The sequence below is a fragment of the Hoplias malabaricus genome, unplaced genomic scaffold, assembly GCF_029633855.1.
Source record: "Hoplias malabaricus isolate fHopMal1 unplaced genomic scaffold, fHopMal1.hap1 scaffold_224, whole genome shotgun sequence".
Lineage (NCBI taxonomy): Eukaryota > Metazoa > Chordata > Actinopteri > Characiformes > Erythrinidae > Hoplias > Hoplias malabaricus.
The window spans coordinates 20,908-36,563 of NW_027101053.1; the positions used below are offsets into that span (position 1 = coordinate 20,908).

Below are 15,656 nucleotides of genomic sequence, written 5' to 3' on the forward strand. Positions count from 1 at the left end.
TGACTTAAAACCTGTTATTTAAAGTGTTTAAATCATAAAAAAGTGTTTAAAGTGAAAATGTTGTATTCATGACCTACTGGGTTCCTGAACTTGAAAGAACTGAATAAATGGATATGTGCATAATGTCATTTTCTTTGAGATAATCTCTTTTTTAGAATATAATCACCGAATACTAGAGTAACTATTTAAGATAAATACATACATTACTGCAACAATTATAGAAATGCTTACAAATAAGTTACTCAGCACAAATCAACAAATGCTGAACTTTCTAGCAGCAGTACATTCAGAATTCAATAAATAAAACAACATCACATCTTAATCTGAGCGTCTTGCTTCTTCACAGCTTTGAAGCTTGTAAAACTATGCTGTCCATGCTCCTCTTAGGGCCTTCCAAATTTTCATAGGGGTGATCTGTAGAGAAACATCAAATCCTTCAATGAAATAACATTTGACAATCAAACAAATGTACAAACAAAAAGAACTTCAATATGAAAATCACACATACCTGTTTTTTTTAGTTGCATAGTACTGCTGCTATTCGTATCATAGCTGTTTTTCCTGTGCCTGAGGAGAAGATTTGTCATTCAGTATTACGCTCAATTCTCTATTACACTTACAACTTTTATTGTTACAAGTCTTCTGCACTTACCCGATAGATGATTTTTTGCAGATGCAGGCAATCATAGTGACAATAAGGATGATTCCAAGAGGTACACAGACCCCAATCAGAATGATGGTTGTCTTGTCTATTAAAACAGCAGCAGTAATGTGAGCATTAGATTCTTTTAGACTGCGATGGTAAAACATTTCAAACTAAATGAGTGAAAATAATTACCTAGTAATTTTTCAGTCTTCTCTATTTCACAGTTTTTTCCTTCAAAGCCCTCTGGACATTTGCAGATGTAAGTTGTCTCTGATAAACTGTCACATGTACCTCCGTTCTCACAAGGATAGCTTAGACATGGATTCACTGAGAGAGAGAGAGAGTGTGTCAGACTACTGTTTCTTCAAAAAGGCTTTTATAGAAATTAGTATACATTAGTTTATGCAAAAGTTTGGGTGCCCCTGGTCAAATTAAATTCAAGTTTGTACACATCCTCCACACACTATATACCTTGACACATTTTTATGCATGATTTCTGTTTATTTGCATTATTAAACATAATGAAAAGCATACACTGATACATGCGCAGAACTTATGGCCCATTTTGTTACCTTGTATAACTTTTTAAAACTGAAATAAGCAGAAAATGCCAAATTTAAGTTTGCTGACTGTAGAAGGTTTGTTATGTTCAATAAATATCATTTGTCTAGGGGCGTAAAAACGTGTGCTTGTAACAAGGGCAGCACAATGTATTGTTTCAGCATCATCACTGTGATGTGCACATGCATGATATTCAAATAGTATGTGCAATGGCAAGTATGGCAAATTAAATCAAACATGCTATTCACGCTATGAATTTTTCTTCAATTGACTTTAGCCTCAATTTGTAGAAAAGCATTATATAAATACAATGGTGTCACAGTGAGTGAGAGATTGTGTATTGTGTCATTCTAGAGTGATGAATTATTTACAAATAGAGCTATAATAGTGATCTGGTGAAAATTCCATTTTATTTCATATACACATATACTGCAAAATGTATATTGAAATGTCAAATTTTTCCAATATCGTGTAGCTCCTAACTGGAACCCATCTGCTGTTATGCACAACTGACACTGATTTGTTAGACTGCATCAGACAACACAGCTTTGCTGGAGGCTCCACACAGTATCACTACTAGATTTAGAATAACTCCACCAACAACCAGATGGCCAACAAACATTGTGCATAGCTGCTAAAAGGTTATGGACACCAGCAAGGTTGGCTTTCAGTTAAAGTGGCTGTTACGCATTCACAAGCCCATTCTTAATGTTAATTTAATGTAATCAATATTTTAAAGTCAGTTAAAGTGTAAAAATGTGTTGATTATAATGTGAGGGTTCTAAAATAAGTCTCTTACCGTTGTAGCAATTACGTCTGGTGTTAAAAATGGTGCAGATTTGTGTTTCAGCGCAGGCTTTGGCTTTACAAACTGCACCAGTGGGGGTACATTCACAGCTCTGAGAACAGTCCTCTGTGATGAAGGTTTCATTTAGCTTTATTTGCAGAAGAAAAATACAAATTGGAATTAGACAGAAGTAGATTAGTACATAGTAAAGAATTCAAAATTTAGAGATTATTTTCTTTAAAATAAAAAACATATTGCAGATATACTAATACTGAGATTTGTAACTGATTAGGAGGAAGCTGAGAAATACTGATATTGAGAAATACTGTTATTAACATCAAGTATGAGAAATATGTGGCAATGCTGAACATTCAAATACATGTATATGCAAAATATAATACACATCCTCTACAGAACACACTGTCACTTGTCTTTTTTGCAAACCTTTAGAAACTGCAGTATGTACATATGTCTTATGTTTAACTGTTATATTCACACTAACACAAATTCATACAGCTGTGCACTCACAGTGTAGTAGCGTTCCAGGAAGGTGCACCCACACTCAGTGAAAGGAACGCACTCATTGTCACTCATGGCAAACCCAGGAGCACACTCGCATCCTTCAATACATTCCGTCTGCTCACACTCTGAAGGAGCGGCTAAGTCAGCACATGATGCTGGACATGAAGTCATACAGGGGGTGTAGTGGCTGTTGGCACCACATTTAGGAGCTATAAAAAGCAAACGCACACAACACAGCAGAAATATCGTGAGCACAGTAGAAAATGTCACTTGTTAATGCACGTTCATACATTACATAGCTGTGTGACAATGTGGAGGCTTGGGCTCAGTGTAATGTAATGTGTTTCTCACGCTAAATAACTGGTGTGTGTTTGTGTGACGTACCACAGTCCAGTTGTTCTCTCCAGTTTCCCAGCACAATTTCTTGCTCCTGACAAGCAAGTGCATATACAGCATAGCTTTCACAGCGCAGTGTGGGACTGCCCTGTTCTGCACACAGGTCAAAAATACAGTCCCTGCAATAAAAACACACTCGGTGTCAGAGCAATGTACATACACACGTTTAAAATGAACTGAAAAACATAAACCTAGCTGAGTTCAAAGTATTCTTTTATAAAGACCTTATTCTGTATTCCAGTGAATAATTCATTACAGTATTCCAGGACAGTCTACTCACTCCTGAAACGTTAGAGGATCAATAGTGGTGTGGCAGTCAGCAAAGGGGCCTTCTGGGTCACTTAGCGCTCCACACAGCTTTGTCCCATTAAACTCAAGCTCCTGCTCCTTAGAGCAGCTGCCTGTCTCAAAGCCAGAATCCAGATCCTCCTCCACCTCTCTCCTGAGACAACGTGAGAGGGAGAGAGCAAAACATAGGCATTTATTCTGGCCCCAAGTTTAACCAAATTTGCAGTTTCTGATAGAAATGATTACTGAAAAATAGGTCCACATTCTCCAGGAACAAAGATGATGTGCCTATTGCAGCACTTTATTAGAATCAGAATCACTTTATTTGCCAACTATGTTGGACATACAAGGAATTTGTCTTGGTGAGTGCATAACATGTATCATACAAAACAAGCCAGACAGGCACGGAGACTACTAACAAGTATCAAACTAAGGGAATCCAGAATATAGAACAAAGAAAATGGCAAAAAAGTGTCATGTGCAAGAGTCAAGGGGCTAAAGATGAGAGGATGAGTGATATTAGTACAGATGCAGATGAAAATGTGCCAGTCTCTGCCCACATAAATGTGTGATACAGGATTTTACAGAATAATAAAACAGGAATAAAAGTATATAAATCTCTATAATAAAACAATTTAGAAGTTAATAAATATATTAGTGTGCATTATCTCTAAACTGTATATTTTTAATATATAAAAATATACTTCCAAATTTGTCTCTTAAACCACAGGTATAAGAAAGATGAAGATATGGCTGTGTGACCAAATTACAGTTCTGAAATGCACTCACCTGTGCAAGCGGGCAAGTTTTGGCATGACTGAGGTACGAACATCTTCCTTCTGCCTGTCACTCACTCTCCAGCTGTCTCCAAACTCATTAAGACTGCGTGTGAAGGTGCCGTCAGGTTTCATGTACTCATTGTTGGCCCGCCCATCATAGTTCCCACACAGGCCAGCTACATATTTTTTATAGGTTCTAGGAAGAATCACCTCTGTATGGGGAGAAATGACATTGCCCTGACTCTGTTAAGGTATGTGCATACTGTGTGAGTGAGAGAGTGTGTTGACACGTCTGGGACCACACATTGCGGCAGAGTTTCTGTTATTCTCTTACCTCCTTGAATGTTGCCATCAAAGCGTACTGTAAGCCCAAAGTCTGTAGAGAGCTGAAGGTAGCGGGAATTCAAGGTGATCTTGATACCCTTTCTGGGGCTCAGAGGAGGGAAAACCCGCTCACCCTCAACCTGGAAATGAAAACAGGATTTAGATATATGCAAACTAGAGTAAAAAATCATACGTCATAGTTTTTTTATGATTGATACAGGGGTACATTTGTTACAGCAATACTGGGTAGGTTTTGTAGAGGTTACAACCCCATACATTGCATTGTACAGCATGCTATATTACCCCAAAAAAGCCAGCATTTCCTTACCAGCAAAACCTTCTTCTGCAGCATGCGAACCCTGACACCATACACATCCACATAGACCTCATGCAGGAAAGAGATGCGGCTGTTGCCTCCTCGGCGGGCATTCTTGCCCCTGACAGTGAGAGGTGTGAGGGTGCTAAGCAGATTATAGTCCTTGGTTAGGACATATGTGAAGGGACCCTGGTAGTGATGGTTGAATTTGTCAAAGGTGCGGTAGTGTGGGTCTCCAGAAATTATGCACTTGTCAAAATCTATAGATGAGCAGAAGAAAAGACGATGTATGCAGTGAATTTCTTTGCAGAGATTTTACAGTCATAAATTATTTTTTGTGTTAGAACAAATATTTTGGCTTTTAACACAAATATTTAAGCCAGAATTTTGAAATGCAGCATATGAGCTTACAGGGCTTAAACAAGGTTGCAACAGAGTGTGTGTTTAAAGGAAAATTACTAATAAGTGTCGGGATATTTGGTTATGTGACGCACGCTCAGGTTTGCAGTAGCGGTCTCCATTTTTATCCAAGCTGCAGATGGAGCTAGAGCTGCAATGGAAGTCCTTGCAGGACACCACTCCTCCCAGGTTGCAAGTACACTTTCGATCACAGTGTTCAGTCAGCCATGTATCTCCAGCCTGGAACACACACCAGGATACCACCATCAGTGAGACACAAATAAGCTAGATAGCTGTCACAAGATAATTCAGACACCCTACATTGTAACCAGACCATATATGGTATTATTGGCTGAATGTGGATGTAGAATAGGAGGCAAATACAAATCTGAGACCTAATTAAGCTTTTCAGAGTTCACATTTGGATACTGTCCTTGTCTGATTACCAACTTACATCATGATACTCTCCGCTGTCCTTGTCCACGCATCCGCAGTTGGAGAGTGACACACATTTGCCGTCACTCAACACATAGCCTGGATCACACTGACAGCCTTCCACACAGCCGTTGGGTGGCAGAGGGCAAAAGATGGGGGAAAGATCAACACAAGTTGGAGGACAGGGTGCTGTGCAGTCTGAGTAGTGGCTGTTTGGAGGGCAAGGGAGAGCTGCAAATGAACACAAAAAAAGAGTAATCTTTTTATTTTGGGGAGCCTTCAGACCTTCCACTTTACTATATATTATTATTCTTTTTATCATCTCACAATTTTCATTAAAATACAACATCTGGGTTATGAAAAAATAACATACTACTACTACTATTATTTAATAATAATAATACCTTATTAGTGATCGATCGATATATATCGGCCGGCCGATTAATCCGGCTGATTTTTGGCATATTTTATAGAATCCGCATTGGCAGATATATTAGCGCAAGAGGCATATATTTACACAATTGCACACAGGCAATGCTGTGGGCAGCTTCGTCATTCTGGCTGTTAGAGCGTCCCTTGCGTCCATTTTGTCATCTTACAGACAGATATCTTTTAGCACAAGTACAGGAGTAACATACAAACGCCTATATTTTTTGTGGTTTTCATAATCTTTTGACCACTTTATGTATATTTCATGACCTCTAAATGGTTTCTTTTACAAATTTGAAGGGTTTTCTGTAAAAATAAATCATGATAATGCCTCTAGTTTATTCACTGCCTGAGGAATGGGAATATTGGCTTTACATATCAGCCATCAGCCACTACTGCTGTCTAAAAATCGGCATCGGCATCAAAAAACCCATATCGGTCGATCACTATACTTTATTATAGCTCTATTTTGATTTTCAATTACCAGTATTGCACCTTTAAGAAAACATTCAAATCATGAAAGATCTTCTGAGCAGAATAATGAAATAGAAAGTCCGTTCTTCTACATTTAGATTTTGGAGCACTTACGGCAGAAGGTGGTGTTCCTCCAGCTGATAGTCACACCAGCACTCCGACAAGCCTGAGCATAGGCCTCTACATTATCACACATTGTGGACTGCATGCCGTTGTATTCACACATGTCATAGATACAGTTCCTCAGGAAGGGTTTGGGTGGAATCACTGAATGACATGGTTTAAAGAGGTCTGACTCAATAACGCTGGAACACTGAGCCCTAATCGCATCCTCTTCCTCGGCTGTGCAGTTGGGGTGGATGTCTGGACGCAAATCTGGCTGACATCTACAAAGACAATGATACAAATGTAGCATGAATGTTATAAGATGAAAATTCAAATACATTTGCAGAAGATATGCAAAGATGTTTAACCGTTCACCTAATGAATTTTTCGTTATTTTGCAATCAAGTCATATTAATATGTTAAAAATTTTATTCTTCCAAGAAATGACAGTATGTCTCCAATTCCAATTTATTCCATTCTATGATAGACATGTTCAAGCTAGCCCTAAAACTATACTACCACGTTCGAAAAGATTTGCTGGCACAGCTGTTATTCTCATTTCTCCAACAGTGCTTTGACTATATCTGCTTTAAACATAATTAATCACCTTCTAGCAGGTCTAGCTTTTTATTCTGTACATAGTGTCTGATGTGTCTCTTAATGAGGGAATGAAGGCTGGTCAAGCTGTTTTCACAAAGCATTATAGAATAAAGCTGCACTTGTACAGCAGAATGAAATGTGCATACCAATTGGATTAATTTTCTGAGGCAAATGTTCTTGCTGGTTTAGTTATGTGATTTTTGCTAAACATATCAGGCCTGACTATTAATTTAGCCAAAAAAAAAAAAAACAAACTTGCAGAAATATAGTTAAAGGTACTTGCTAGTTAGAAATAAATACATTTTAAAAATATGTATGTAAAGATAACTATTACCTTAATGTTTTTGCTTTTGTTATTAACACTTTATCTCAACTGATACACATTCCTTGTTTTGTATCCCAATGTATTGTTGGATATAATGTATAACATAACACTTTAATTTATTGTACAGTGGTGCCTTATTTTATAGTGATTTATTGCAATGTGGAGTGTAGGATTGTTTCGGTTTATTCCTATATAACACTGCTCAATGACAAATTAACAAATAATGACAAAATGTAAATATGAAAGGGAAACATATTAAATTTAGTTTGTCTCCTGTAAGCCTTATCACTAATGATATCAGACACTCACCCTGGGTCACTGTCACCCTCTGCTTTCCAGCTGTTTCCTAACTCTATGTCATCTTTAGCTGGTTTGCCATTTGGCATCAAGTTGTCATCCTTGGGATTGTTGTTGTAGTTACCACACATACCACACACCTGCAAAAAGCATTAGAGGGAAAAGTAAAATCAGGGAAAAGCAAAAACAAACAAACAAAAAAACGGAAAGAGTATTTAATTTTGACTAAAAAGGGCTACAATGATTTAAAATGTATTTTAATTTTTAATCACATTTTTTATTTAAATAATTATTTCATAATAAAATTTAGCAAGCATTTAGAATTTAAATCAAAATTTCCCTCAAGGATTCTGATTTTACCAATAGAACATATTGTACTTTGTGACATATTAATGATTTATACATCAAATTGAACGTATTAAATCCACCACTATTAAATGTAAGCATTTTGTATAACATATAATTATAACTAAATTGAAATATTCTCTATGGCAACTGTTGCATTGTTTGTATTAAAAATATTGTAAAAAAATCCCAAAATATTAAATCGTATAAAAATGGCAAGAAGAATGTATTGGGCACTGCATTGGGTACTGCACTGATTTTTTTCTGTTCTTGGGAACAATATTGTGTCAGAAAGTACACTTGTTTTGGTTTAGATTATTTAAGTATAGTGAATTACCTTTTCTTTTCTCTTTTTTTTATAAAATGATGACTGTCGATTTTAATACGACTCAGCAGTTACCATAAAATGGCAAAAGTGTGAGAGATTACATTTCAATTATATGTTACACAAAAAAGCTTTAAAATTTATTTGTACATCTAAAATATACTTACTTACATTGACTTTTAACCTATCTGGTTTTCTCACCTTGTTAAAGTAGTCTCCAGGTACAGTAATCTCTATGTGGTGGACTCCATCAAATTGGACAATCAAGCCAAAGTCTGTGGCCAGCACACTGTTGACTCCACTGGTGAACACTTTGGCCTTGGCTGCAGTAATGTCCATGGGAGTACGGATCCTTTGTCCATTCAACTAGAGAGGCCAAGAAATTGTCAAATACATGATGACCAGACTTACTTTATAAATCCTGTAAACTCCATTTTGTACAGTACACTTCTGCTGTTTTTGTGTAACATTGTGGTTTGGGTCTGTTAGAATATTTTAACATCTAATTAACTGATATTAGTGATATTACACTGCAGGCACCCTTAGAATATATATTTTTCATTTTGACTAGTAAAATTCATTTTCGATTCCTTGTTTCTTGGTCAGAATCTTACCAGCACTCTCTTGCTCTTGCTTAGTGTAATGACTTCTCCAGTGGGCAGGTAGATGCTGACAGAGCGGACATAAGAGGCTTCAGGCAGACCACGCTCCTCGTTCTTGGCCACAATGGTAAATGGAGTCACCATGGAGCTATTGCAAACATCCACCAGTGTGTAGGTACAGGTGCCCATGTAAGTATGCATGATGCCGTCAAAAGTGTAGTAATGAGGATCACCAGCTATGTGACAAATGCCCACTCCTGCATATAAAAATACATTGTTCTCACAAACGTCCCACACAGTATTTTCCCTATCTATGAACCACTGCTCAGTGCTTCAGTGTTCAGTGTTTTTAGTGACTTTTGCTGAACCTGGGTTTACTTCAGATAGAAAGACCAAATAATTTTGCTTAGAGACACAAGTTCTATCAAATGATATGTATACATGTGCTTTTACAAAAACAATGCTTAAATTCTGTATCTGTTCATTATTAATTAAATATAGGTTAAAGGCTTTACACCTACCTTACAGATACTATAAAAATGTTGATAACAGGTCTAAACTATCAATAACTATCCCCTACTGACAACAAGAAGCTCAAAGAAATGCAGAAATAACTAACATTTTCATGAAGAATACTTTAAATTTAGCTCCAAACCTAAGAGAAATATCCAATCCCACTGAGATGGTTGAAATCAGCAGCCTTACTAAGTCTACCCACACATTTCTTTTTTCATGACTATTTTTGTTTTGGTTGCTTGTGGTTTGCTCTCAGAATTATCTCATGCTCCCATTGGATAAAGTTCATCACTGCTCATACATCTTGTCATAGATGAGCTCACATTACAAGATTCAGCACTGATAATCCCAACCATAATGAAACATGTTTAAAAATAAGTTTAACATTACATAATCGTTTGGCAGAAAGCCCATGCAGTAAATTGGCACAGAGCAGAGCAGATCTCAAATATTTGGGAAAATTATGTCAACAATGGTTTAGTATGCAGTCTGGTTAAAAGTCCATACCTGTATCCACACAGCTGAGTTGGCCCTCGTAGACCTTACATTCTTGTGCAGGGCTGCACCTCCATGCTTCGCATGTCACATTGTTGTGAGGGGAGCACACGCAGCGCTCAGAGCAGTCATCTTTAGTAAACCAGCTATCACCCACCTAAAGACAGAAAATTGTAGCAAAAAAATTATTTTGAACCTGGTTTGCCCATATGCGAACTAAATACTAAACTATAGGAAAAACAGATGTCCATTTATTCAGCTCCATTCACCATGTAGATGCTTTTTTTTTTGTTTTACAATTACAGATTTTAATCCATTTGTTGCTCTGCATAAATTATTAAGACTCTTTCACCCTGGTCATCAAGTATGAAGACTCTCACAGGACCACCACAGTGTTGGTATTCTTGGGTGGTGGATCATACTCAGCGCTGCCATGACACTGACGTGATGGTGGTGTGGAAGTGTGTATTGCATTGGTATGAGTGGATTTGCCATCTTGACAAAAATAGCCACAAATGATAGTTGACGCATTTTGGAATAAGCATTTATAAATATTTATGTATGTTTGTGTCATCTGTCATGAAGGGCTTATGTAGGTATCATCTAGCCTTTAAAACAGCGACTTACAATAAAGAGTTACTAATTTATACTTAGTTATTTAGCCTTCTGTGTACTTTTTCTGAGAAGTCTATGATCTTAAAACTTAACTTAAACTAAAAATCTGTTTTCTCTGAAACAAAAAAGAAAACAATAGTGATCTACAACTTGGTTCAGATTATTTTAAACTTGTGAATTTCATCTTCTCATCCAGACACACACATAATGCCAAATTACTGCCATTAGTTATTCACTTACAGGTCTGTAGTTGCTGTCTTTGTCTGTGCATCCACACTGACTGAAAGATACACACTTGTCTCCGCTGAGAATCAGTCCTTCATTGCACACACACCCTTCCACGCATGGCTGTGTGCACGTGCCAGCTGAGCCTGGATCCTGACAGCTGGGAGGGCATGCAGTACCACAGTGCTCATAGTGACTATCAGCAGGGCATTTCAGGGCTGGAAAGCAAATACAGAATTAGGAATGTAAGAGAGAGCGAAACACACAGAGTTCATGCAGTGAAGTAATTTAACTGAAAAAGAATACGACTGAAGAAGGGTAAGATTCTTATCTTGAAGGAGATTATTCTTAATAATACACTTGAACAAAAATGAACAAAGAACCTTAACATAGGAGCCTTGAAGAATCTTGAAAAGGCCACAAATGCACTTAGATTTTTGACTTCAAACATAAGTAAAGTATACATGCAGGCTGTCTGCATACTCAAGCAAACACTTACGGCAGTAGGTGTGGTTTCTCCAGTTGATTGGCACCCCAGCTTGGGCACACAGAGTAGCATAGCTCTCGAAGGCTTGGCAGAGTGCGACAGCAGACCCATCTGTGCCACACTGGTCAAACACACAGTTCTCAAAGTATGGATCTGGTGGCAAAACCTTATGGCATTCCTTAAAGATTCCTGAGAGAAAAGGATGAAGTATCACTCTCAGGCAGAAACAAACAGATGGCACTTTCTCTAGGTGTTTATGCTGAACTTTTTCATATTTAAAAATATTCATGGGTTATTTCTGGTTCTTAAATGTATGGGTATGTTATCTCACCGTTTAGGTCTGTAATCATTCCACAGCTGGTGGGTTTTTGTGCTTCCGTTTCAATATTTTTATCACACTCAATATTACCACCTCCATGAGTACAACTGAAAGTAAGAAAGACGTAAAGTATACTTAGAAAAATAAAAACAATAAATAAAGGCAAATAATGTATAACACATGGGTATCGATTTTGTTCAAAGACCACTGAATGTATTGGTTGCTCAGCCCTAACATCCAAAAAATACTCATTGTCAGCCCACATTCCTGGTTTCCTTTTAAAGAGAATGTCAAAATAATTAGCCAGGCAGCAAGCAACTTGGATAATACTGCAACTATATATCATTTTCATACCTTTACTCTATAGTAACAGGTAAAAAATAATGTGACTCACTCAGGTCTGTTATCAGGCACCTGCCAACTTTCTCCAAGCTCGTTGGTGTTGTCCGTAGGCTTGCCATCTGACATGATGTTGTCATCTCCAGGATTGTCATTGTAGTTCCCTTTGTGGTTAGCAAAGACGTGACAATTAGGAAATAAAACTGGAATTTAAGAATACAATCTTAATCTGTGATTATTTTATTAAGGATATTTAGTGTCAGATTAATACATACCACACATTCCACACAGCTGGCCTTTGTAAGAGGAGGGAAGGCTGACATCAGCGTAATGATTTCCGTCAAAGCGGACACGCAGACCAAAGTTAGTCTCCAGCACCACAAACTTCCCACTGAGGAAGATCTTGATATCATTCAGTAGAGTGACAGGCACAGTCACCCGAACATCATTAGCCTGCAAGAGTGAAAATAAACAGTGGTGTTGCTGTTTGTATTGTACTTATTTTTTCTGTATGAGTTTAATATATATGTCATTGATTCCAGTTCAATACAAAAGTCCTTCATATGATACTCACCTGTATTTTACGTCCCTTGTCCAGAAAAATCTTCATGCCATAAACGTTAACAGTGACAGATTTCACATAAGAAACTTTCTTGTTATTGCCTCTATGTTCATTCTGAGTGTCAACAGTAAAGTATGGCACACCAGTGGTCTCATTGCAGGGCTTAGTGAGTGTGTAAGAGCAAGCACCCATAAAGTGATGAACTTTCTTATCAAAAGAAGTGTAGTGAGGGTCCCCAGACACAGAACAGATTCCTGGACCTGTGATCTCTGTAAAATACAAAAACAAGACCTTCTTATGCTAAATTGTCTTTAGTGTCAATCTAAGTATAGACTGGTAAGTTCAGTGATATTAGGGCACACAAATAATGCTGTATCAGAGCACTCCATATGTTTTTTTCCCTACCATTTGGTTTGCAGATGTATTCTCCATCTTGAAGCTTGCAACTCTCTGTAGGGAGGCAGCTGGTGTTGTAGCATTGGATGATTCTTCCACCCAGACACACACACTGCTGTCCACAGCCCTCCAGATACCAGCTCTCATTTATCTAAACCACAGCAAAGTAAATTATATAGGAACTTATTTCGTGCAACATGCATATTTGCAGGAACATAAATTAACTGCACCCTTTGTTAATGAAATCATGAAAAAGAAATAAACTTCTATTATAATTTTTGTGATCTATTTGGTTTGTGATGTTTGTGTGTGTGTTTAAGACACTCACAGGGTGGTAAGAGCCTTCAGGGTCCACACAGCCACAGTCTTTGAGAGGTACACACTTGTTGTTGCTTAGGACATAACCTGGGTCACACTTACAACCTTCAACACACTTTTCTCCACAGCCAGGGGGACCGCTCACACCCACACACGTCTCTGGACATGAACTCACACATGTGGAATAGTGGCTGTTTGGAGGACAAACCAGAGCTGTGCAGAAAAATAGACAGAATTTTATTTACAAACAAGGTAATGAATAATGGCACATTTTCTTTAAGCTTGTATACTAAAATCATTAGTATGTGAAAATGTAAAGTGGCATGTATAATTCTGGGAAAGTGTATACTGATTCAGTTGTGCATAAAAAATTATATACATCTCAACATGAATTTATAAGAAAGAAAATTGTAATTCATGGCAATGGGTACTTCAACAGCTTTGTACGCCAATCCACTCCGCCCACACCCTTGAGTATGTGAAAGGTACTATATACATGTAACTATTTATGAATTGTTAATATTAACATCAAGACTCACGGCAGAAGTCTGGCTCTCTCCACTGGTGAACTGGTGCTCCCGCACCAAGACAAGCATCAGTGTAAGCCTGGAGCTGGTCACACAGGGTTTGTAGCAGTCCCTGATAGCGACACATATCATACACACAGCTCTGGAAGAATGGCAGAGGGTCCACCACCTTTATACAATCCCTGTGTTTGAGGCAATAGAACACAGAATAGAAAATAAAGTATTTTAATTTTTAATTATCACATTCCAATTTAAACAACTGTGCAACAACAACAACAATAATAATAATAATAACAATAAATTATTATTATACTATATTAGTGTTTTCACCTGAATGGTCCACTAGGGTCTTTGATTTTACCACACTTTTCTGGTTTAGAGACTTCAACTTCCAGGCTTGGGTCACATGGTGGGTCAGGTGTGACATCAGGTTTGCACCTGTTTAACAATAAAAATTGTATTCAAAAATGTAAGTAAAAATGAACAATGAAGTAATCAAATCATGAAAATTGTAAAATTAAAAAGTCTAGTTTGCATTAAGACAAACAGAAGACATTAATTTCAAAAATATATAGAGAAAAGGGAGAGCTAGAAAAGAAACTAACGTATCATCCTCATCTTCATTGGTTTGCCAGCTATCACCAAACTGATTTGAAATGCCGGCAAGGGAACCATCTGGTTTGGTGAAATCATTGTTGGGATTTCCATTGTAGTCTCCACACAGACCACACATCTGCTCATAGTAGGTGCTGAAAGAGATTGCAATAACACGAATATCATTTATATTACATTTATCATTTATATTACAGCCCCAAATCAGAAGTTGGCACAGTATGGCAACAGTTACTAAAAATAACCATGGTGTTGCTTATATTTACTTTGACTTATATTTCATTGCAGACAGTATTGGGTTTATATTTCATTGCAGACAGTATTGGGCTTTGTCTGATCAACATTATTTCATGCAGACACATTGAGGTCTTTTCCAGAGAAGTAACTGCATTTTTTCAACAAGAATGTGTAAACAATATGTTGCACACATTACAAAGGCATGGCTACAAAAGGAGAGGGTCAAGCGCTAGACTAGCCAGAATGCAATCCTGACCTGTCCTCAGTACAGAATGTGTGGAGAATTGTGTGAACTATTGGAGAATAGTTGGGCAAAAATAACACCTGAAATACTTCATTGCTTGGTATCCTTCAAAGTCTTTTAATTGTTGTGAGAAAGAATGGCAATATTACAAAATGCTACATGCTTTATCATGCCAACTTTGTTTTGAAGGTGTTGCATGCCTGAAATGAAAGGAATGGATGTATTTATAAGACAAAACATGAAATAGTTGGGTCCATATTGTCTGCAATGAAATAAAAGTCAAAGTAAATGTAAGAAACCGTTTTTTTATTTACATTTTCGATACTGTCCCAACTTTTTGGGGGATGGAAAAATAAATGTTATTTTTATATCTTTGTACATCTTTAAGTAAACACAGAGCCGTTTTTATTATTATTTCAAGCTTATATTTCTTCCTCAAAAGTAATTACATTATGTTTTGAAACATGCCCCAAACAGCAAGTACACTTAGTACAATTCTCTAAGATAAAGGTTATATATTCATGCATCTTTGCTGCATCTACAATCTAAGGAATATTTCAAATAAATGCTACTTTCAAGGCAGTACCTGGGCACAGTGATCTTTGCATAATGGTTGCCATCCCAGCGTACTTCCAAGCCGAAAGGAGTGGAGAGGATGACATACTGTCCAGCCAAGGTGAGAGAAATTAGTGGAGAAGGGGAGTGAGGGAGACCAACTTTCCGTCCATTTATCTGTAGGAGTAGAAGAGGAAATAATGGTTCTGATGCAGAAAGTGAAAACATTAACAACTGCAGTGTGTTAGTTGTTA

General features: G+C 37.3%; 1 protein-coding gene across 1 annotated transcript in view; it reads right to left on the minus strand.

Annotated features, from left to right (window-relative positions):
• Positions 1-104: 104 nt before the first annotated feature.
• Positions 105-15,656, minus strand: part of LOC136684408 (IgGFc-binding protein-like) — a gene marked incomplete at its 5' end in the record, with an annotated part of 40,399 nt that continues 24,847 nt past the window's right edge. Inside the window, 30 exons of the mRNA XM_066659165.1 lie at positions 105-414; positions 509-567; positions 653-749; positions 839-973; positions 2,007-2,142; positions 2,523-2,725; positions 2,901-3,031; positions 3,193-3,354; positions 3,990-4,191; positions 4,314-4,443; positions 4,632-4,879; positions 5,114-5,258; positions 5,473-5,684; positions 6,471-6,742; positions 7,696-7,823; positions 8,555-8,719; positions 8,968-9,212; positions 9,979-10,123; positions 10,822-11,024; positions 11,306-11,482; positions 11,625-11,719; positions 12,007-12,115; positions 12,227-12,404; positions 12,526-12,782; positions 12,919-13,060; positions 13,238-13,440; positions 13,767-13,936; positions 14,085-14,192; positions 14,360-14,503; positions 15,434-15,579. Coding sequence (XP_066515262.1) covers positions 341-414; positions 509-567; positions 653-749; positions 839-973; positions 2,007-2,142; positions 2,523-2,725; positions 2,901-3,031; positions 3,193-3,354; positions 3,990-4,191; positions 4,314-4,443; positions 4,632-4,879; positions 5,114-5,258; positions 5,473-5,684; positions 6,471-6,742; positions 7,696-7,823; positions 8,555-8,719; positions 8,968-9,212; positions 9,979-10,123; positions 10,822-11,024; positions 11,306-11,482; positions 11,625-11,719; positions 12,007-12,115; positions 12,227-12,404; positions 12,526-12,782; positions 12,919-13,060; positions 13,238-13,440; positions 13,767-13,936; positions 14,085-14,192; positions 14,360-14,503; positions 15,434-15,579 — 4,821 coding nt within the window. The remainder of the gene's footprint in view (positions 415-508; positions 568-652; positions 750-838; positions 974-2,006; positions 2,143-2,522; positions 2,726-2,900; positions 3,032-3,192; positions 3,355-3,989; positions 4,192-4,313; positions 4,444-4,631; positions 4,880-5,113; positions 5,259-5,472; positions 5,685-6,470; positions 6,743-7,695; positions 7,824-8,554; positions 8,720-8,967; positions 9,213-9,978; positions 10,124-10,821; positions 11,025-11,305; positions 11,483-11,624; positions 11,720-12,006; positions 12,116-12,226; positions 12,405-12,525; positions 12,783-12,918; positions 13,061-13,237; positions 13,441-13,766; positions 13,937-14,084; positions 14,193-14,359; positions 14,504-15,433; positions 15,580-15,656) is intronic.